Below are 23,558 nucleotides of genomic sequence, written 5' to 3'. Positions count from 1 at the left end.
AGAGTTAGTCAAGATGAAAATGCCTTTCTCTTAGGATTGTTAAAAATTAGAATATCTCAAGCAGATTTAAATAAAATGGTTTACCATGGCTGAAAGAGTCTGTTTTCTGTAAAATCTTTATGGAAATTGCAAGGTTAAATGTGTTAAGTTTCATTTTGAAACATAATTTAATCATTGTGTTGCTCATAGCATTTTAGACTCTATCGTGAGAAGATTTTGTCAAGTGGTGTGTAACTACAGATGCAGATAATTTCAGACTTTGTTGCAGTGGTGGTGGATAATCCATGCTTTGTCCTTGAGTGAAAGCATTCTGTAGGAGTGTTGTACAATACAGCTCTTTTAAACTTTGTGTTTTAAGAATAGATGGGACTGCAAGGAACAGTGCGGTCATATCTCTCAGTACTCACCTTATTGAGAAAAACACTTTTTGCTGCTGCTTAGGACACCTTTTTCCCATGACTCAGCTGATTAAAATTGCTGTTAAATTGCTTCAGTTCTGCTGGATTGGATTTTTTTCCCTGATATAATGTGCAAGTATTGCATATGGGATATTCAGCAAAAATTCAGTTGGAGGGTAGTGTGGAGAGGGGGATGAGCACAGCAACACAAGTGAAGGTAGGCAGAAGAGATGCAAACAAAATTCAGAGCTGCCCTGCAAAGACTTGATCAGGAGCTGTCTTTGTCTGCCCCTCTGGAGCCATCACTTCACTGACAGAAGGTATTTAAATCTTCACACCTTCTAATTGTTATTTCAGGCCAGCTAGGGGAGGGGGATAGAAATTAATTAATAATGAAAGATGAGTCAGTTTGAGGATGGACAGAGACCAAGATCACAGTCTATTTTTAGAACTAGAAATCAGCCCTCAAGGGAAAGGGAACACATGAGTAGGTTTGAGGCAGGCAGTTGAGTGGAGAGCTGCAGCCCACTTCCTAAAAGTTAGATCCTCTTCTCTAATCTGCAAGGGTGGATGTGATGAACTTTCAGCATTACCCATAGTCTTTTCTCTTCCTTGAGCAACTTCATGGTTGTGTGTGCACCTCTAAGTGCCTTAGCTTGTGTTAAATGCACATGCAGGCTTGTCAGTGAGGGTTTGTTTCACTTTGGTTTGTTGCATCTCATATCCCACTTTTAAGAAAATAAACATAAATTAATGCTAGGAAGTCATATCTTCTCCAAAAAATGTGCTTACATGATTTGGATCATGTACCTGAATCAAGGTACCTGGAAGGCTTGATAAGAGTTAAAGCTCTTCTGGTTAAAGGTTTTTGCTGAAATAGAAGAAAGGCTGGAGGAGTTCTGATGAGTTCAGTTATGTTCCTTAACCTCACCTTTTTGTTCAAATCATGGTAGAATTGTCAGGCTTAGCTGTGAGATCTCTTGCAGGATGGGATGATGTGAGAAATCAGTTACAAATCTGTTATATCACAAACGCTGTAAAGAAATATTAGGCCAAAACTGTTTTGGATTGTAATACCAGGGTTGTATGACTTTATCCTTATTAAACGTTTTTGGTTTTGAAATGTCAGTGTTTCTGTCTGATTTTATAAGGAAAAATAATACTTTCAGTATTTTCACAAGTATCTCTTTCTTTCAGCTCTTTGATGAAAAACTCCAGAACTGCAAAGATGATGAACAGAGAAAAGCAAGTACATTTTGTCTTAAAAATTATTTATCAGGTGGTGTTGTGCATCAATTTGCTGTAGTAGAAATGCTAAGTACACATTTATTGGGTTGTCAAAATCACTTCAAGCAGTTTGAATAACTTAAAACAGTTGTGTTGTGACTAAATTTGCAAAAACAAATTTAGTAATAATGGGAGTCATAACATTAAAAAAGGTTTCAGTCTGTCAGAAATAATTGCTCCTCTGCTATCCCATACATTGAAATGTTTCCAACAGTGCTGAAAGCATTTTTAACTTAAATTTGCTATTTTTTAATTTTTAACAAGGATGAGTCTTTAATGTTGGTAGGAATTACAAAACTATTCCAAAGGCAAAAAAATAAATACTTCTAATCATGTATTTCACATAATCCATCTGTATCCTGTGTAGGTCTGTGACACATGGGAAGTCTGAGAATACCACAGTTCATTGACTGAAGTGAAGGTGCCAGAAATGTAGTGCAAATGTAGTAGTGGGGAGCACAGCTCTTTAAGCAGGGGTGTAATTCAATTAAATGGTTTGTGTTCTTGGCATCCCCTCCTGTTCCATGCCAACGTCAGCTGTGTCAGTTCAAGCAGTGTTTAAGAAAGGCTGGCACCTACCTTTGGTGGTGTGGGTTTGGCATTAAGTGTTGTGCTGGTTTCATATATGAATTTGTGTGTGTGGAGGAGGGGTTTAACAATTCCTGATGAAGGGTTCGTTACAGAGCAGTTGCTTCTCTTCAGCAAATGCAGTAATTTTGATATCATGAAGTAGTAGTATATTTAATCCTGTTCTCTCCTTGAATATCTCCTGTGGAAAACAAGCTGTGTTCTCTTGGTGTTTGGTTCCTGTTTTGAAAACTCTTTGATGTTTTCTGTGTTTAGTTTTACTTCTTTATAATGGTTGTGACCTTTCAAGTGTTATTCATCTCACCTTACGTGTTAGTTGGTGTCTTGGGGAGCTCTTTCTCATGTACAGGCTTTTAAAAGAACTTTGAAGTACCTCTCTGTCAGTGTGTTTAATCTGTAGACAACTGACCACAAGAGTAAAGTCTAAGGATTTTGTATTTCTCCTTCAGCGTGTTTTACTGGGAAGAGTTGTCCTTCAATTTTGACCTCCCTCCAGATGGTACTTTGCAAATCAGGCAGTACTTTCTTTTTTCCTGTGGCAGTGCTCCTAATCCCTAGAGACTTTCCACATGTTGTGCTGACTTCTTTATTTGTCTGTGCAAGGTATCTGTGGGACAAATGGATTCACTTCATAGAGAGAGTAGGAGGCTCATTTCTAAGAGGTTGGCATCCTCTGGTTTTAAATCTTGATGAGGATTGCTATTACTACAGATTCCATTTATTCTCTATTAAATATGAAAAACACTTGATAAAGCATTCTTTTGTCTCTGCCTGTACTGAGAGGTTTTTTGATACAGTGTTTAGCATTTTCCTGTTTGTTTATGGGAGTACGGTTCAGCTGTCAGATTATGAGCTGAATGTAATCTGCAGGGTGCTTCTATCAAACCCATAGTTCTTTCCTCCAAGGAGACAAATTTTGGATATTTGAATTTTAAGTGTTTCCCAACCAGCTGAGTGCTGTTCTGCAACTGCTTACGGCCAGGGATTTCAAACCTGAGCTGTTGTTTTTGCAAGTTCACAGAGCATTGGATGAGCTGGCTTTTAGTTACATAATATACAGAATATTTGGTCTTTTGAAGATGATTACACAGGTCATAGGTGTTCTGACATGCCTCAAGATCTCCTGGATATCTTCCTTCTGAGATGTGGTAATCTCTTGAATTTGGATGAAGACAGTGCAGATGTAGGCCTGATGAAAATACAGGGATTTTCATGAATTCCCTGTGCTGCATTATTGTTCTGGCAGAAGTGCAGCAGCAGGGTATGGTGGGATCATGCACAACCAGCAGTGCTCCAGTTCTGCTGAATCTCCTGGTGGGGTACAATGTCTGTATCTGATTGCAAAGGGAAGGAGGAGGGGGTGTGATCTGATCTGAGGGTGCTGGTGTTCCAAGATGAAGACAAGACAGGACCTTGCTTTCTTACAGTGTTACCAATATTACTGGTGAGAACTCCAGTACAGCTTTTCTGTTCAGTTTGGTGGAGTTATCTTGACCACACATCAGGGAGAAGAAAGCTGGAGCACTCAAAGGCACCAGAATAGCAAAGAGGTACATGTTTGCAGGCTGGAACAAAGCTGACATTACTTAACAGGATTTGAGGAGGCAAGTGCAGCCTGTTTAAGCTGTTTGGTTCAAAACAAGTGCTTTTGTGAAGTAAATCCTAGGCTGAGCACACAGATTTGGGTTGCCCCTTACAGATTTCAACCGTGAGTCAGCTCCCCCTCCATGCCTCTGCTGCTTCTCTGTGCTGGATAAGCTGATCCCTCTGTAGTCACATGATTGTTGAATGAGGCAAAAATCATGTTGGATGAGGAAAAATTAGCTCTCTCAGTGATTTCCTAAAAAATCAGATGTCAAGGAGATGCAATGAGCAGCAAGTAGAGGGAGTAGTTTCAGCAGCAGCCTGCAGTTTGATTAGATTAAATATAGCAAATTGTGTTCTGCAATTGTAAATCTGCATTCTGCAGATGTAGATCTGCAGGAAATTGGTGTGTCAGATGAAAATGTGTGTATTCATTACTGAAACCAGGGGAGCTGTCTTACCAAAATTTTATCTTCATCAATTTTCAAAGACTAGGGATGATGAAAACAGTGATAAATGTTAATAGTAAATGTTTGAGGGTTTGGGAGGGTTTTTTTTTTTATTGCTAATGTGTTTTGTCTTCAACATATTTGCTTATGGTTTTCCTTACAGTTTTGTAGTGTCTAAATTATCAAAGTTCCATGTGCTGTGTTCTTGCAAGGTGGTCATAGAGCACAAATGTGAAAAATACTGGATCAATGCAAACTCTCACTGCTTAATTTGGCCAGCTCACAAAGGATTCATTTCCAAAGAGGAAAAAACTATGGTTCTATAATTTGCTGAAATGCTTTAGAAATCTGCTTATCTTGAGGATTTTTCCCTCTCAATCTTCCATGTGATTTTTGGTAAAATTACCTTTTTGTCTGTACCTCTGTGTGAGAATAACAACGTCTCAGTGAACTGTTTGGAAAATTACAGATGGGTGGGGAGAAACCAACATCACTGAATTGCATCACATGGCCTGAAGTCACTTTCTTATTTTCAGCAAAAGTGATGTCACTGAAGGGACTGAGATCTCAGTTTTTTTGGTGTATAAATACTCTAAAACAAGTTGGGGAAAAAATGAGTAAAGAATGATCAAAGCTGCTGATGGCTGCCTCCAGCTGGCTGTACAGCCTTGAGGCTGCGTGATCTCCTTCAGCTGCATCATCTTTCATCCAGCAAGATTTGTGTGCTTGGGTGCATTGCCTATTCTATTTTGGTGCTAAAAGGCTCAAAACTTCTATGCTGTCATATTTAAAATGCTTTTTTGGATATGTGCTGATAAAGTTTAGACTGGAAGTCTCGTAGAGACGTGAAAAACAAACAAAAACAAAGCCAAGGAATTTTTAGCTGTTGGCATGTTTCTCTGCTAGCAGCAGGAGTAAATATAACATAACTTCATGATATAACATCCCTCATATGTTATATCCTAGATAAACATGATCCAGATTTTCCAGTTTTTAGTAGGAAGGGCTGAGTCTGGGTTCTGTTTGGCCACTTCTTGCCAATTAATCCTGAAGAAAATGTGCAGCATCCCTTGAGTAATATCTAGAGCATAAGAAATATATCTAGAGCATAACTGAAAATTTCCCCCCAGGAATTGCCTGAGAGGTTGTCACTGCATTTGTTTTCTTTTTAATCCACAAATTGGGACTGTTCATTTCTGTGGATTTATAGCTGCATGTTTTTCTCTTATGCTGGAGGCTTTTCCTTGCAATGCCTGGTGCAGGGAAAGGATCCTTTACACACTTGGATTATTCAGCAGTCAAGAAGATTGTGACTCAAGTCACATGAGACACTCAAATTAATCAAAACAAAGAGCTCCTGTGATTGCATTGGTAGAGGTTCAGTGCTGAGTCCAGTTTAGTGATTTTGCCTCCTGCAGACAGAGCCAAGGACATCAACAGGAAGCATCTGCTCCTGAACCAGGTCACGCTGATGTGGAACATGGCATGCAGATGCCTTTTGCGTGCCTGAGGTGCACTTCCACACAGGAAATCTTTATGAACCAGTGTTTCTAGATAAAATTCAGTAGGCACATTTCCAGATGCACTTTTACTGGAGGCGTAGGAAGAGAGGGAACATGTGTGCACTGCTATTTTCTGTGATTTGTTTCAAGCTGTGCTTAGCTGCAAATGTTTATTGTACTTGAATGATGGTCACTTCATGTAATAGTGTTGAAATGTGCCACCATTCACTTCATTGCTAAGGATACAAAATGAACTTGGAATCGTCATGCTGCATTTCATTTTTGTTGATGTTATGCAGAAAGGAAGTAAAGATTTTAATGGATAAATGTCACTGTTAAGAAATTCTTAACCTTGTCATCTTTAAGCTTAAATTATCAGTTTGACTTCAGTCTTGTCTTGCAAATTGTCTATATATGGAAATAGTCTTTAACATGTTGGTTAAGGGCTTTTTTTCCCTCCACCAATTTAAAATTAAAATATTGTGTTTATACAGTATTTAGGTCAAACCAGATGCTGGAAATTCTGTCTTTAATCACACTGTTTTGATTTTTTCTTTTACAGAAAATTGAAGGTCTCAAAGAAACAACCAGTGTAAGTTTCTTTAGTTTTTGTAACTCTTATATATTGACTCTGAAATTCACCTTATTTTCTTCGGAAAGTTTTTAAGACCTTTTTACAGAAAAATGATAATCCATATTATCAGGTTCAGCATTGTGATGGCAGAGGCAACCTGGTTCTGGTGCTGTGTTCAGGTTGCTGTCCAGCACCTTGGAATCATGGAATAGTTGAGTTTGGAAGGGGCCTCTGAAGGTCTGTAGTCCAGCCCTGTGCTCAGAGCACCATCAGCTGGAACAGGTTGCTCAGGACCAAATCTAGTTTGGGTTTTGTGAAACTCCAAGGCTGGAGGCTTTACAGCTTCCCTGGACAATCAGTTCCAGTGTTTTATCATCCATAAAAGAATAAAAGGTGATTTTCCTGTAATTCTGTTTGTGGCTGTTGCTTGTCCTGTCACTGGGCTCCACTGAGAAGTCTTGCCCTGGCTTCCCCTGCCTTCCCAGTCAGATATTGATCCCCCTTGAAAAGGTCTCCCTGAGCCTTTTCATCTCCAGATTAAACAAACTCAGCTCTCTGAGCCTCTCTTTCCATGATAATTTACCTGCCTGCAGCACTCTGGGGGTTTGGAGCTGACCTCCATTTCACCCTGGCAGCCTGGCTTTATACCAGTATGGCTTTGGAAACTCCAGTTTTCTGCTGCTGTGCTTTTGTCCCAGGATAAAAATGGGGAAGGGAAAGTAGGGGTTCAACAGAACTGAGTGTCCATTTAGTTCACACCCAATATTCTGTATAACTAATAGATGCAGAATATTAAGGGATAGTAACACAATATTTTTTCTGATATTTTTCTTTTCCTAGAGCATGGTAGAATCAATAAAACACTGCATTGTGTTGCTACAGATTGCTAAAGTAAGTACACTGTAAACTATTCTGAATTTTAGTGATACAGCGTTAATCTAATTGAAACCTAAAAGTGCCTTCTGTATAATCCAAGAACAAGAAAACAATTATAAGTTGATTTCTGCTTTTATTTTAATGAAGTTTCTGAAATGCTGAGTTCCATAGCAGACTGTCCTGTTAATGCTCATGCTAACAGTCACGTTGGTTCGAGTTTTCTTTCAGATAAACTTTCTTTTGCAGAGTTTGCTACTAGACTAAAGAAGAACTTAGACAAATGTCAGGTTGACAGAAAAGGAACTTAACAAAACTCTTCTTTCTGCTTCATTTAAGAGTGTGGCTAACAAATAAAATGGGGAGAAAGATGATGGAAATAATGAAACTGGTTTGGCAAGGTCTGTCACAGGTCTGAAGTTCATCATGATGTTGGAACTTCTTGAAGTTAGAATTGTTTCATTTGAGAATGCAGTGTGGAAAATGCACTTAAGCTTTTCACCTACCTGTTTCATTGGATTTTAAAATTTGAGGAGTTTTGGATTTACTATTTTTCAGATTCTGCCCTTACAGGTTTAACATTCTATATTTAGGATATGTGAATTATGAACTGCTGATTTGTATCTTGTGACCAAAGTGGAGAGAGGAGATATTTTGTGAAGAAATAAAGATATTTTCAGAATTTCAGGCTGATCTACTCAGAACACATTCTGGTTTATCCAGAAATAGGTGTGGGCTCCTTGACTTTTTTTTTCCCTATAATCTATATCAACTATTTTTTGTGGCTTTGGAATGCAAGACTGCTGTTAGTCTTCATTTTAGATGCCAGATATGTTGTACAAAGTTCTGAGTGCAGTGAAAATTGAAGTATTTAGAATCTTACAGGATCAAAAGTCATTCACTGAATGGGTCAGTGCATGTTTTGTGAAATTCAATTTTCATATCTATTACTTAAGAATTTGTGGAGAAACTGTTTGTTAATTAAGAGGTTTGTACAAAACCAAAACTTTTTACAAGCACTAGGGTTGAAACATTGAAAGAGTTTTGTGCCACATGAATTTGGAGCTAGTACAGTCTTTATTTAACATGCAGTGATGCTACTTCAATCCTTCACTATAGTGCCAGCAAGAAAAGCCTTTCAGTATTTAATTTGCTGTTAGTCCTGGGTATTATTTTTAGTCCTGGGTATATTTAGAGTATTAACTGTACTGACAGTTAAGTCAGTAGACAATATGTCATTTTTAGGGATTTGATGGAGTCAGTTGTAGATAGGTTAGATGGTAATATGCTGATTTTCTTATCTATATGTGATTTGCTGTATTGAGGAAGCTGTTGGAGAAACTACAAGGAATTACTATCTCATTTTTTCTTAATTACTGTATAAATGTATTCAGTAGTTCTTATTTTCACAGAGGTTTAATTGCTATGAAATTTTACTCTTTTTCAAAACCTCTGCTATGTAATTAGCAAATGTGAAATTGCAGAGTTATAATCTACTTTTAAGGCTGTTGATCAGAGCTGGTAGTAGATGGCTGAGTTATCTTTCTTGTTTCTGTTGACTATCAAATCCTTTTTCTGCTCTGTGTGAGTTCATTGGGAATTAGACAAATGTGACCACTTATGCTGATGCTAAGCATATTTTGAAGTTCTTTAGGTGGTTTGCTGATAATGGACAAAGCTGGTAGTGGCAGATGCAGTCATTTAGATCATGTTCAGTACTGTACTGCTCCAGCTGCCATGTGAGTGTAAAGGCAGGTGGAATTTGAGTCCCCCAAAGGTGCAGACACTTGCTTTTTGTTGCACTAAATCAGACCTTGAAGTCCTTCTTTCAGTACCACCAAATATTAACCAATGTAAATAGGTCAGCTTATCCACTAAGGAGTGGGGGTTTGTTTTGGTTATTTGCTAAACCATATCTGAAGCTCTTTTGGAGCTGTTGAAGACAAGGTGGGTTAAAGGGGTGCCTTATGCACAGCTAATTGCAAGATGTTGATCCACATATGGTGAAAAAAAATTTCCCAGTACTTTAATAACCTCTTTTCTGCTTCATCTCTTCACCTTCTTTGTCTCTCAGGCAACTGTACTTCTTAACTACAAGGGAATTCTGTCTTCCTTCCCCCCACACCTTTTCCATTAACTGTGTTAGTATCCTGATTTCCTACTCCTGTAGAAAATTGTTAACACAGAGGGGTTTGTGGGGGTTTTTTTCCACAGTTGTGCAAGTTGCTTTTGTATGATGCAATCTCTGTGTGAAAATGCATTGTGCCTGACTGTAGCTTTGTGCTCTCCTTTAGAGACCTTTTAAGATTGTGCAGGTTTTTTTCCCAAATCTGTAGGGCAAGTATGGCTGCTACTGACACTGTTGAAAAGAAATCATCTTAACACCACCCTGCACCCCGTTTTTACTTCCACAGTACCTTTCTCATTCGCAGACAGATTTGCCAATCTGTGTTCCCACTTCTCTACATACTTAGAACTCTGTTTCCAGCACACAACCATTCATTATGCTGATTATTTTAGAATGTTGAGGCAAACCTGGACTTCTGTTTGTTGGAGTTCTATTTTGGTTTTTTTTTTTTTAGTTGTGTGTTCAGTTGTTCTGTTTCTTGCATTTTTACCCGTGTTAATATTTGGACAGTTAAATTTTCATTAAACTTGCTAGTAAATCGAGTGTGTAATTACACCACTCGTACTCAGGTGACTCATGACATTTCCAAAATAATGAACTAAATACCAGCTAAACAGGAATATGTCATAGTACATTCATTGCTTATCGAAAAAGCAGTCAAAATAATCAAAGTGGGAGCAAAACAATATACAAAATAAAAAGGTGGAGCATTTGGCCTGTGTTGTCCCCTTGTGTGTGTGGCAGCTGAAGATGTCCAGCTCTGCTGATGTGTGTGATGTAAAATACATTGAGTGTTCTGCCAGTGATGTGGTGAACCTCAGTCTTAGAAATAAATGTGTTATGAAGTACCTTTTATAATTTAGATATTTGGTTTTGCATCCTTCCCTTCTCTTTTTTTACTCCATTTCTGGCCAGTCTTGCCTGCCCAGTTTTGTGGAATTTCTGCCATCCTTACCCTACTGATGCTGCTCCTGGTGCATTACTGAGGTGGGAGAGCAAGCATCAGTGCTCATGCAGCATCTTTGTGGTTTATTTCTTAGGTCGTAGAGATGATGGACACAACATGGGAGTTTTTTTGTGGTGGGAAAAAAATTATTTGTTTTGTAAATTTGTAACCCAGTGGAACTTTTTGTCCTTGGTGTTCTTTTTATCATGGAAAGCCAGACTTCAAAAATATCACCTAACAGAGATGAAATTTGGACAGCCTATTGCCAACTGTAAAAGCTAAGGAAGGATGTATTAAGTATCAAAACATAAATATGTGCCAATTTTCTTTATACTTCTTACAGCTTTTTTTTTTTTTTCTTGTTCCTTTAAAATGTAACTGGAAATCCAGGGGAATACTCTGCAGACAAGTGTTGAGGTTCACACTGGCATTGCTGTACTGACTAATAGGAACTTTGCAGCAGGAGGGAAGAGATTTGGCTTAGTGCTCAGTAAAATTTATACTCTTGCCGTTCAGTACTAAAGCTGTGCTGGCTGCGGATTGGCATTAACTGGTCTGCTGCTCGTGTCATTTCCCCTGAGGACAGATGTTTTTTACATTGCCTGCTCTTTCACTTATGCTTCTGGGCAAAAAAAAACCCCAAAATATAACATAGTGAATGATCTAAAATCATTTTAAAATATAGTGGATGCCAAAAAGCAGAAGTTAAAACCTTTTAGCTTAAACTTCTGTCTTTCTTGTGTATTTATCATAGAAACTGAGGCCTTCATTTTTCAGGGACTTAGAGGAGCTGCAGAGCATATTTTGGGGAGCTCCTAGGTATTTGGGGAGCACCCACATTATAAAGCAGAATTGTACTCTGCAGTAGAGAAAGGATATTTTTTAAATAGTCTGCACTCATGTGGACAAGCCCTCAGAAAATGCTGATCTTCAGAGGTGCAGTGACTGTGTGTGGAATTGTGTCTTCCAAGTTTAGTTACTGTGTCACGAGATGAGGAACATTTTATGGCTGAAAATGTGAACATTCCTGAGGGAAGCTCGCTGTTCTCGCTTAGCACAGAACTGATAAGTCATGCAAGATTGTTATGTTGATATTTTTAACATTTTTTCCTTAAGGACCAAAATAATGAGGAGAAGCACGCAAATGGACTTATAGTAAGTTTAAATCTAATCTTTATCTCCTTTTAATTCTGCAGAACATGTGAACAGAGACCTGAATTTCCACTCACTTTGCAACATGCTTCTTCCTTTCTCTAATTTACTGCTTCCAGTGTCTTGTTAAAATTCTGTTGAGTCCTTAGCTCCTGAGGTTGGCTAACACCCTTGTCTTTAGAAGATAGAGTGGTCAGTTTTGTATGGAGTGTCTTGAGCAGCACTGTTGTGACTGAACACTTAGATAAAAATCTGCCATGTGAACAGATGAAAGGGAAATTACTGGGATAGAAATAGTTCTGTGTTCTGTCTGAAGTGTCTTTGTGTAGGAAATAGATCTGCTCTCCGTGTGCTTCAAGTAGTTTGTCTTTTCTACAGTGCTGCTCCTTTGATGCAGAGTTGTGTAATGTGTGTCTAAGCAATGTCTCTTCTTTAATAGAACTGCTGCATTTTTAATGTAACTTCTGTCATTTTTGGTTTTGGTCACACGTGGTTTCTCTTCCTTTGTTCTTTTTTTTTGTCACTTGAGTACATTTCAGATACTTTTAATAGGAGATTGGTTTCAGTAAAAACTCTAAAAATCCTGATGTGTTTTCATTGGAGCTGACAGCAATTCCCAGGCCTTGGTTGTTTGTCCCCTACAAACAGCTTTAGCAGTAGGATTTTCTGTGTGAACCTTGGCCTGAAGATGCACATGCATATTTCAGTTTCGTACTTATCATAAATAAGGTGAATTATTATGTGGCCTGCAGATGGAACATTAATTCAGGTCTTAGTGTGAGGGAGCAGCTTCTGTGTCCCCTGGAAAAGAGAAGCTGTGCAGGAAGACACTTCCACAGGCACAGGTGACCTGCACACCTGGGCTGCAACTCAGAAATTTCATATATTGCAGCTTGATATAGTCTGAATTTGAGTAGCCACTGATCTCATTATCTGTGGGCTGGCCTATACTGGGGAGGAAAAAATATTTTTGTAAGAATATACTAACTATGGATCGGTGATTGTGAAGTCTAAAATTGTGATGCCGTGGAGGTCAGTGTCACCTTGGGCTAAAGGTCAGGATTTCACTTTGAACTTAGGCAGAAATATAATCATTGTTTGCTGCCGTGGTGGGATGAGTCTTGTTTCTGTGTAGTTGTTATTGAACTGTTATTAAACTCCGAGTAGGAGACCTTCAGATCTGCCTTCAGATGTTTCTAGCTCATGAAGGCCTCCCTCAAAATATCCAACAAGAAACTCCAGTTCATGTTGCAGTGTGGAGAATTGTTTAAGGATGAGGTTACAACCCTGAATACAAAACCAGAGTTACTTTGTTCTTTCTTTATCATACCAGTGTTCTGTATCGTGTGGATTATTAGTTTCCCTAAAAAATAAAGGAGATGTAGGTAGCAATAGCATCCTGTGTGTCATAGAACCATCTTGGGTTTTAAATCTTAACTCTCAAGATGGGATTATCATTTTAAACTGAATTCTGTGGGACAGGGACCTTCTTGTTTTGAATACATAATTCCACAAGGAGGTGAAGTAGTGGGTAAGGGAATTGCCTTTATGCTGGAATGCAGTGGAGTAATATTACCTGTACTGGATTATTTGTATACTGACTAGTAAAACCAGTGAAACTGTAGAAAGCTACTTTTATGGATGTTTTTTATGGAGATTTTTTTTTAGTGATAAGCAGAGAATAATTATTCTGTTTTTAGTCAAAGAAATCCTGTGCTATAAAAAAATAATAGAACTTTTCACTGATTTTTAGAGTCATACAGTGCCCAGAGTTGAAAGGGATCCACAGGGATCATAGTGCTCCAGCTCCTGGCTCTGCACAGGACAGCCCCAAGAAGCACACCATGTGTCTGAGAGCATTGTCCAAACATCCAAATGTAGGAAAAAGTTCAGAATTTCAGGTAACTGGGAAAGAAGGCAAGAAAGGAATCTGCCTTGAGTAGGAAAATGGGAGGAAGGTTAAAATGAGCCTGTTTCCCTCAGTCTGAATGCAAATAGAAATTAATGGACTAAAGGGAGAGGAGAGCAGTTGTAGACACCTCTTTTAGATACTGGTGTGAAAAGGAGGATAGGGATGAACATAGTGACTGCATTTCTGAGCAAACTGAGCAAAATTTTTCATAGTTCTGATAGATCAGGCATTTAAATTGGAAGAAGTTTGGAAAAGGGTTTTATGTGCCTTTTACTCAACTAACAGCCAAGAAGTTCTGGTGGTTGTGTGTAAACATAAATAACAAACAGTGCTTAGATGATATTTTGGGTTGAAAGACATGGCAGTTCAGATTTCCAAGGGTCTTGATACATAAAAAGCAAGGACATCAACTGAAGTCAGTGACTTTTGGGAGCATTGAATGGACCTGGTGCTTCCTTTTCCAAGTACCCACATTCAGAAGTAGGTTGAGATGTCCTCTACTGAGCTGCACTGAACACTGTCAGCTTGCTTTGGGAAGAATTTTGCCAACAAAGCTGCTTGATGGCTCTAAGCATGCTGATGATTCCTGTTTTGATTTATGAGTTGATCTGCAAAATGAATTTTTGAGAAAAAAAGAATTTTTTTTGAAAATACTGATTACCTATCCTAATTTTGGCCAGATAATTTGCATCTAACTTTCCACTCTTTGCATGCATTATTAATTAATGGACCAGAAGCAAGAACCTGAAATAAGAATTCCTTATAGGACGCTTCAAATCTGCATCAAATTCAATTTATTGTGCAGTCTGTGTAAAGAATCAAAATATTCCCACCTCAGAAGTATTTCTCATGTCCTCAACTGTCAATTTGTGTTTTACTTCCTCTCGCAGGGATTTGCTCTCTTGCATTTGGGCATTTCTCATGCTCACAATGTTCTTGCTATCTATGCTTTATTTTTTGTTTTAATTGAGAGGAAAAAAATGTGCTTTTCTTTTTCTTGCCTAGAGCACCATCAACCCCGTGGACGCCGTGTATCAGCCCAGCCCCTTGGAGCCATCAGGGATCAGCACCATGCCTTCCCAGGCTGTCACACTGCCAGGTAGGCTGGGAACAGCCCCCTTCCCAGGCTGTCACACTGCCAGCTAGGCTGGGAACAGCCAGGAGCAGAGCAGTGCACACACAGCTCAGAGGGGCTGAGCAGGAGGCTCAGAGAATTCTCACCAGCCTGGTTCTGGGGATAAGCTGATGTGCTTTATTTACTCTCAGTTGCTGGCTTGCATTTTTAACATTCTTTTTAAAAATGAAACTATGATTTTCAGAAAAGGCAAATGCTTTCTAGCTAAAGAACTGCATTATTTATTTTAAAATGCCATCTTTGGTTAATAAAAAAAGAACCTAGGTAAAAGTGATGGCTACGTATTTTTCTGTCCAAATGGCTTTTATAGAAAATGATTTAATTTTTGGAGGTGAGGTGAAATAATGTGGAATCTCCTGAATTTTGGGGTTAACATGTCAAAATATCCCCCAGAACCTGCTCAGCTGTGCAAGTCAGAGCAGCGACCCTCCTCTCTGCCAGTGGGACCTGTGGTAGCATCGCTGGGGAACCAGACTCCAACACCAAATAGTACAGGTACAGTTCTGGGAAACTTTTTTTTAAATACAAGAAAGCCTGGAATTAGTCATTAAGACAACAATATTATTGGCCTGCATCTTGCTTTTGATCAACACCAATTTCAGTGTTTTGTTAAAACCAGTAATGCTGCTCTTTCTCCCCACCATGTACACACAATATGTACGAGTTTTACCAGCTTCCCTTTGTCTCCCCAGCATTGCAGACTTGCAGTAGTTGGAGAAAACATGTCCCTTAAACTTTACTGGTGTTCTGTGCTCTTCATTTCCCTTGTGACTTTCCTTTTGTCAACTGTTAAATTCATTATGAACCTGTCTAATTATTACTTTTAATTTTGTAAGTTCCTTTCTTGAGTTCACATCAGCCTTTATTGATTTGAACAATTCTTCTTCAAGTAGATCTTGAAAGAATTAATTTTTGTTGTTTCTGTAATTTTTAATACTCCACAGGGAGTGGGCAGTCAGCACCTAGCAGCAGTCTCACCTCTCCAAGCCATGTCAACCTGTCTCCAAATACAGTCCCAGATTTTTCTTACTCAAGCAGCGAGGATGAGTTCTACGATGCTGATGAGTTCTACCAGAGCAGCTCTTCCCCAAAGCGATGTATGGAGTAAGTAGCTGACAGTGTGCAGTGTGTGCTGCAGTGTGTGCAGTCTGTGTCTCCAAGGGCATGGCTTCTCTGCTTGCAGAAATTGGTTTTAAAAGGTTGGGGAGGTCAAAAAGCCACTTTGTGTAACAGAGTGAGATTACCCCTGCCCTCAGCCACAGACAGGTAGAGGGAGGCAGTTTCTTCCTCTGCTCCTTCCCATTCCATCAGATACATGTTCACAAACTCTAACCAAACTTTGGAAGCCCCCAGCTCAGAGCTGTAGTCTGAGGCCATGGTGCATTTCACATGCATTTGCTGCAGCCTTTGGTAAGTGGCCAATTCCCTCGCACATTTGCTAAAAGATATCCTTTGAAGTTGGCACCCTTTTCCCAAAAATCTCTATTTACTCTTCATTTTTTATTAATTGAAAAATTAATTTTAAAGAGATGCTACACATTCCAAAGAGGGATTAGTCAGCTGTTTTCTGCCTTCATGTGTTATCTGAGGCTGCAGGCTGTCCCGTTCCTTCAGCTGCAATCCACTCTGAGCTTTCTGTGAATTAGCATGCACCATGTGTATTAACGTCTGCCGCTGCACTGTTATTGATGTCTATCACTAAATTCCCTGTCTGTGAATATCAAATGGCAATCATTTGGTCTGAATTACTTAATTTGAACTGTGAGAATTTATTAGTCTTCTGTAGTTCTTCAGGGTCTGCTGCAGTCCTGACTCGGAGCAGCACAGGGAGCAGCCTGAAACGTCCAGATACCACAGAGTCCCTCAATTCTTCCATGTCTAATGGCACAAATGATGCTGGTAAGTGGCCTGTGTGGACTTTCAGTAGGGAGTTACTGATTGTTAATCTGTGTGTTAATTGGGTCAATATATGCAGGATTTTATATATATCTGTGTGTGCATGTATATGGCAAGGTACTTATGGGAAGTGGTTTATCTACTGTTTCCTCACTAATGAAAGATTGCTGAATTGTAGGATTTAAACCCTGTATTTTTTTGATATATATGCTAATGAAATACAGTCTGGTTCTGAAGGTTTAGAGGAAAACAAAAGCCATTTGTTTGGTCTTTCAGATCTCTTTGATCCTCCCGACGATCGAGAAGATGACGGGGAAGGAGAGTCGGTGGAGGAGCACAAAAGTGTTATCATGCATCTCTTGTCTCAAGTGAGATTAGGCATGGACCTCACCAAGGTAAACTTGCTGGGGTTCCTGGGGATGGGAGGGCCAGAAAACCAGAGTTCTGTGTAAAAAAAGGTTACACAATTTAACTGCATATTTGTTCTAAGAGCTAGTTAAGCTGTAATCTCTTTAGCATGGTGTTTTTGAATTGGAGTTCTTACTGGAAGGGGAAAAGTAGCTGCAGAATAAGTGTATCCAGATGCTAAAATCTGTTTGGGAAAATAGTTTGCTATGGAAAGTAGCTGTTTGTTGTCTTTGAGCCTAATTCTTGGAGTGCTTGTGAAGCTGGCATAGGGAGAATGCTGAAATGTTACTCCTGTCTTCAGCTTTCTAGAACAAAGAGCTGCAAGATCCCAAGGTATGGTGGCATTCAATAAAACAAAGTGAAAGGGAGAAGTAACCATATGGTGAAAAGCTTGGCTTAGTTGGGATCTTAATGAGTAAATAAGTTGCATGTGTATTTTGAAATGCTACACTTAGGTCTGGCAAGGAAAGGGTTGGGTTCTTCATGAGTGAGATTCATGCTGGTGTCTGTCTGAAGGCAGAATGAACAGCATTCTGAAGGTGTTTGTCTTTCCAGGCAGCTTGGATTAATTTAAACAAGTAATTCCAGAGTGAGAAAGGACAGGAGAGATCAATCCTTATCCATAAGTTTCCTTAAGTGGATGAATTGAACTGTCCAGCCTGGAATGAGCAGTAGATAATAAAAAGATAACACTTTTCTGGGGAAACAGGCAGCAGCTTACAAGCAAACTGCTCAAGGTTTCTGGCAGTTCTGAGTAGGAATTGATCCAAAGTGTGTTGTTCGGGAGTTCCTGGGATAGCTGAAAATTACTGATCTCAAATTAGGCTGCCAGCAATCTTTATGAGCATGTACCCTGTCAGCAACAGTAATTGGTGGTGGATCACCCTGAGCAGATCCACAATGGACCTTTGGGAGGTGGTAGGGAAGAGCTTAACCTTCATCTTGACAGAGACGTGCAGCAGGATGGGACTGCAAGTGAGTGTAACTGCAAATTGACAGTGTTCACAGAGATGGAATTAAATCAGCAGAGATACTGTAATTCAGAACAGCTTTTGATGTGCTCTGAGTGGGACTAGAATCCATGTAGGATGAGACTGTTCCTGTTAAACCTCAGGGTTTGGAGAAGATGCCAACTGACCTGCATATGTCAGAACTCATTGGTGAGCTTGAGCTCACAGTCAGCTGAGAGCACACGGTGCTGTTGGTGCTCTGTTTGCTATTTACAGTTGGCTTTTGAACAGGATATTGAAATACCTTCAGCTGGATGAGTTGTTTTCCTTCACTCAGGTGGTTCTCCCAACGTTTATCCTGGAAAGAAGGTCGCTGTTGGAAATGTATGCTGACTTCTTTGCACATCCGGACTTGTTTGTCAGGTATTTGACTTTGGAACAGGAGCATTCACTGGTTCTCATGCTGGTTGTGGCCCTTGTGGGCTGCCACAAGTTGGTAGTTTTGAAGAACATTGCTTGGATTTTGGTTGGAACTTCAAAACTAGTCAAATCAGCCAAACTTGTAGTTATAAAACAACCAAGCACCCATAAAACTTTCCTGTATCCAGGGTCCCTGCTTATATTTCACTCTGCCTGTCCTTTTTTCTCTCCCTCTGTAGCATTAGTGACCAGAAGGACCCCAAGGAGAGGATGGTTCAGGTGGTCAAATGGTACCTCTCAGCCTTCCATGCAGGAAGGAAAGGGTCAGTTGCTAAGAAGCCTTACAATCCCATCCTGGGGGAGATCTTCCGGTGCCACTGGGTGTTGCCTGGCACTGAAGATGACATGGTGAGTTTCCTGTGGTGTGTTTTTGGAGCCCACAATGCAGAGATGCAACCCAAAGCTTTGTTAAGTCACTGACTGAAATGGATTATGCTGTATTTAAGTAGCAAATCAAACTGTAGCAATTTCTTAACCAATTCTCCCCATCATTCCTTGTTTTCTTTTGACAGAAGTATAAAATCTTGCATAACAAAATTTATTATTTTTTAAAGAATGACTTGATGTGTTGAAAGTGTCCTTTTTCCCTGAACGGTTTCATAGCACTGATTATGAATTTGTTTATTCCCAAAGTTCTGATTGTTTGCTTTTATTTTTTAAACCAGTGCAGCCCAGAGGGGTTTTTATGTTTTTCTTTTTTGGCACCTCATTTGGACCTCTTGCCTTAGGAAGTTGCCAGTGATGGAGTGGGAAGTGCTGTGGTGAGGTGCTTCATAGCTCAGTGTAATACATCCCAGTCAGTGTGATTATTTGGGTGTAAGCCATGCATTTTCCCATTTCCTTTGCTTCCCACTGATCTGTTTGCTGAAGTCTTGTTTCTGAGGTGAATATTTGCACTCCAGTTTGCTGGCATAAAGGCAGTGTTGTATTTGGGCTTCCACTGCTTCTAACCATGAATTAACTACACTTCGCATTCTTTGCCACAGGAGATGAATATTAGTTTATGGTTTTGTGGTACATGAAATCTGATCATTATTAATATGCAGATCAGACTTTTTCAGAAGCAAAACCAAAAACTGTTTCTGCTGCTTAAATATTATTTATTTTGTAATTGGGTTTCTACATGAATCTTTCAGTTTGACTGTTTTTACTGGGGACAATTAAAGACATTTATTACTTAAAAATAAGAGAGAGATCCTTTAGAAAGGATCATAGTCCCAGGACTAAGGACTCCTGCAGTACATTTTAGAAGCCTTTAAAGATGGAGGCAGCTTCTCAGGGAAGCTTCCAGTGTTTGCAGGCACTGTGAGTGATGGAATCCTCTGCCCTGTCCCACAGGAGCCAGTCTCAGAAGGACCAGTCCCCTGGGTCAGTAAAAGCAACGTCACCTTTGTGGCAGAGCAGGTCTCTCACCATCCTCCAAGTAAGTTGTGACAATCCCTTTGCCAGGAGGGGTGGCAGCTGGAGAGGGGGGACAGTAAAATCAGCTCTTGGCTTAAATCTTGGATTTACACTTTCTCTACAGATTCAAAAGCTGAATATTTGTAAAGGCTGAAAAATTAGGAACTGTTTTTGTGACAAACTAATTGCAAACTCTGTTGCCACATAAATGTGAGGCACCTGGGGATATTTCCCAGTGAATGAATTTGGGAACAAAGGTATCAGTGTCTTGTGCTGCTGTTTTTAATACCTGCCTCTCTCTTCAGTTTCAGCATTTTATGCAGAGTGTTTTAGCAAGAGGATACAGTTCAATGCTCACATATGGACCAAGTCCAAATTCCTAGGAATGTCTATTGGGGTTCATAACATAGGGCAAGGTACGTGTGTGTAAACTGAACAGCAGAGAAATTAAATTCTGCAACTAGGATTTTTCGTAGAATAATTTACATAAATTATTTTAAGTCATGGTACTAAATGTAAGCAGTGGTTGAATTTATGTAACTGGAGCGTCTGTATCTGGAGATGCCTTCCACACTCTCTGTGTGCTGAAAACACCTAGGGCCTGGGTTTTCCCAAAAATACAGCCATCCCTGCCCCCTCCAGAAGCTGGGCATTCTCAGCATCCATTGAAAGTGAAGCTCCTGACCTTTCCTTTTCATGGCACCTGTTTTTAATGGTATATTTCATGAGATCATTATGAAAAGTTCTGTAGAGGTTTTGCTGAATGTTTTTCAAATCTGTTTTTCTTTTTCCTTAACAGGGTGTGTTACATGCCTAGATCATGATGAACACTATATTTTGACTTTTCCTAATGGCTATGGAAGGCAAGTAAATGTTCTAATTGTTATTTTCATTTTTAATGCCTTGTAATGTTTCATGCCTAGTATTTATTGGTCAAGAGCTTATCATTAGTGCACTTCTGTGTTTCTAATTGCAGGTCTATTCTCACTGTGCCATGGATAGAGCTTGGGGGGGAGTGCAGCATCAATTGCTCAAAGACAGGTTACAACGCTTCCATCGTCTTCCACACAAAACCATTTTATGGAGGAAAGAAGCACAGAATTACAGCTGAAATTTTGTAAGCAGCTTCCTTCATCTCACTTTTTCCTTCCTTAAATGCCAGCAGCTTTAACAAGACAGTCAAGAGTGTAAAATGCTGAAGCAGCAACACCCAGAAGAACTTAGCTCATCATTACCTGTCATGGAATTTTATTGCCAAGTTTGTGAGGGGAAGCTGCACAGGCCTGTGTCCTACTTTATCCTGCTGGAAAACATCCACAGCTGATTCCCAAAGGGAACTTTGCTGTCCTGAATTATCCAAAGTGACTCCATCATTACCTTTCCTACAAATACAGATACTGCAGCAAGCCTTGGGATACTGCTCACAGTGTGTCAGTTGCAAACTTCACATATTTTTACCTGTGGTTTGGTGGATTTTGGTTAAACCCTGTGCACATACCCAGCACAGAGAATCCAGTGGAGATTCCCATCGGATTTGGAGATGTGCTGGGATGCCAGCAAGTGGATGCTGACAAAATGAGGTTTATCTTGGTTTTAAATCATTGACACATTGATAGATGCCATTTAAAAACTGGTGTCTTGTGTTTCTCAGTACTCTGGAAAACTTTTTAAGCTTAAACTCACCACCCTGAATCTGTGTGGAAGGTCTGTAACTGCTTTCCTAAATTCGAAATGCAGATCCAGCCCTCGGGCAAGGCCTGGTTTACCCTGATCAGTGTTTCCTGTTTAGGTTTATGTAACTCACTCATGCCAAGCTGCCCTTGTGAACAGAACCCTCCTCTCTTCTGTGCTGGGCATGGACTCTTTGGCTGATATAAACCAGGCTCTACAGGAGACCGAGTTTTGATCCTTTAGGATTTTTCAGTTGCTGTAATACAGCTGAGAAATGATTGTTTGTTTCTCTTTAGTTCTCCAAATGACAAGAAACCCTTCTGCTCCATTGAAGGAGAATGGAACGGGGTCATGTATGCAAAGTACTCCACAGGGGTAACACAGCTTGCTTTCTTTTTTCTCTTTTCATCAGAAATACAAGATTGTACTTCGGGGGGTTTGGGGTGGTTTTTTAGGCTTGGTATTTCATTCTAAACAAACATTAATAATTGGAACCTCCTATGAGGCTGCCCAAAAGAATGCTGAACTGGGGATAAAACTTGTTCATTTGTTCTTAAGGAAGCTTGATTTCTATACAAGAGACTCTGAAGAATTACCATGTTTCATGTATTTCCTGCTAACCAGTGCACTAGAGTGTAGAAAATTTGAAGTCTAGCTAAAGAACTGAATAGGTTTATTTCTTTTCCATCTTCCACCCCAGGAGAATGCTGTCTTTATAGATACCAAGAAAATGCCTACAATAAAGAAGAAGGTAAGGAAATTGGAGGACCAAGACGACTTTGAGTCTCGCTGGTAAGAACTTCAGTTAACTGGGAACATTAAGATTTTATTTTAGTTAGACGCCAGTTTGCAGTACAGGGACTAAGGCTGCACTGATCCAAGCACTGCATGCTCTGCTCTCCCTCAGCCCAGGTGCAGGCAGGCTGGGGTTTTAAGGGGGAAGAGGAGACCTGGAGTTCTCAGTCACATCCTCATTGGGATCAAATGTGCAGGGAGGTCTGGAGAGCTCCACCACAGCCTCCTCCCTCCTGCCATGGCAGCACAAATATCAAATATCCTGAGGGCTTCTCTGCCCTTTCACTAACCTGAGATCTACCTTTATTCACTGCTGTCTCCAACTTGTAGCACTCTGCTCCCATAAAAGTCTCCCTTGCCCTTTCTCTTTGAAGCTTATGGAAGGACGTCACCTACAACCTGAAGATCAGAGACATCGACGCGGCCACGGCTGCGAAGCACGCGCTTGAGGAGCGGCAGAGAGCCGAGGCCAGGGCCAGGAAGGAGAACGAGACCTCGTGGGAAACGAGGGTGAGCTTTATTCTAACGAGGCGGAGCTCAGCCTGTAGCCTTTGTTCCTTTCTGCTTGAGTCACGAGAAGCTTACGTGCGCTTATTCCTTCGCAGTTGTTCCACGAGGACGGGGAGTGCTGGGTGTACGACGAGCCGCTGCTGAAGCGCCTCGCTGCCGGCAAGCACTGAGGGGCTGCGGCCGCAGAGCCTGGGCTGGGCGGAGCTGGAGCTGAGCCCTCACCCGCAGCCATCTCGGTCGCGCAGGTACCGGCACGGCCCCAGCCCTCCTGCAGCTGCAGCGGCTCCTATCTCAGGGATACTGGACTTACTGAGACAGACAAAGCAATTCACGAGAGGCTGAGCGGCTCCGGGCAGGGACTGGCTCTGGTGGCAGTGCCCAGGTCCTGCTCCTGCTGCAGCGGGGAGAGGCTGGGCCCCCGGGGCACAGACACTCTGTAACCACTGTGAAGGCCACGGCGCTGGGAGCAGTTGCATAATAATCCTGGGTCCTACATATTTAAAAAGCAAGGAACAAAATGCAAGGTGTCATTTAAATCTCGCTGATGTTTGCGACGTGTAAATATGAGGATTCCTCAGATGGGACAGTTTGTTAGAAAATGCTACATAAATGTTATCTTCCACCTGTACGATAATCAAATCTTTTGGCATTTCAGTGTCTTGCCCAAAATAACTGTTATTTTGAGATTGAAATGTAACCATAGATAATTCTACCCAATGCATCTTAAAGCTTCATAAAATAGATTTTTCAAACTTCTCTTATGGACTTTTTATTTATTTCATAATAAACCTTTGCAGGAAGACTGTTTTTCAGTTGAGTCATGATAAATTAATTATGTGAAATGTATGAAAGGTATTTGTTTTTCCACTGGAGTAATCCTTGCAGCTAGCTAAACCTACTTCTTAAAGTAGGTAAAGAA

At 40.2% G+C, this 23,558-nt stretch overlaps 1 protein-coding gene across 6 annotated transcripts in view; it reads left to right on the top strand.

Moving 5' to 3' along the window:
- The window catches only part of OSBPL9 (oxysterol binding protein like 9), a 57,740-nt gene extending 34,344 nt beyond the window's left edge, over window positions 1-23,396 (top strand). For 4 of the 6 annotated variants that reach the window (XM_038144871.1, XM_038144873.1, XM_038144876.1 and 1 more), the window contains 19 exons: window positions 1,596-1,643; window positions 6,371-6,400; window positions 7,223-7,273; window positions 11,446-11,484; window positions 14,399-14,492; window positions 14,922-15,023; window positions 15,473-15,632; window positions 16,315-16,427; window positions 16,701-16,819; window positions 18,120-18,205; window positions 18,442-18,610; window positions 19,601-19,685; window positions 19,969-20,079; window positions 20,463-20,526; window positions 20,640-20,780; window positions 21,631-21,709; window positions 22,035-22,126; window positions 22,504-22,639; window positions 22,735-23,396. In XM_038144871.1, the coding sequence (XP_038000799.1) occupies window positions 1,596-1,643; window positions 6,371-6,400; window positions 7,223-7,273; window positions 11,446-11,484; window positions 14,399-14,492; window positions 14,922-15,023; window positions 15,473-15,632; window positions 16,315-16,427; window positions 16,701-16,819; window positions 18,120-18,205; window positions 18,442-18,610; window positions 19,601-19,685; window positions 19,969-20,079; window positions 20,463-20,526; window positions 20,640-20,780; window positions 21,631-21,709; window positions 22,035-22,126; window positions 22,504-22,639; window positions 22,735-22,809 (1,794 nt within the window). In that variant the 3' untranslated portion in view covers window positions 22,810-23,396. The remainder of the gene's footprint in view (window positions 1-1,595; window positions 1,644-6,370; window positions 6,401-7,222; window positions 7,274-11,445; window positions 11,485-14,398; window positions 14,493-14,921; window positions 15,024-15,472; window positions 15,633-16,314; window positions 16,428-16,700; window positions 16,820-18,119; window positions 18,206-18,441; window positions 18,611-19,600; window positions 19,686-19,968; window positions 20,080-20,462; window positions 20,527-20,639; window positions 20,781-21,630; window positions 21,710-22,034; window positions 22,127-22,503; window positions 22,640-22,734) is intronic. The other 2 variants (XR_005257840.1, XM_038144874.1) reach the window with 2 other exon arrangements.
- Window positions 23,397-23,558: the final 162 nt, after the last annotated feature.

Source organism: Motacilla alba, chromosome 8 (genome assembly GCF_015832195.1).
Source record: "Motacilla alba alba isolate MOTALB_02 chromosome 8, Motacilla_alba_V1.0_pri, whole genome shotgun sequence".
Taxonomy (NCBI): domain Eukaryota; kingdom Metazoa; phylum Chordata; class Aves; order Passeriformes; family Motacillidae; genus Motacilla; species Motacilla alba.
Note: the sequence above shows the minus strand (reverse complement) of the source record. Positions and strands in the feature narration are given on the sequence as shown.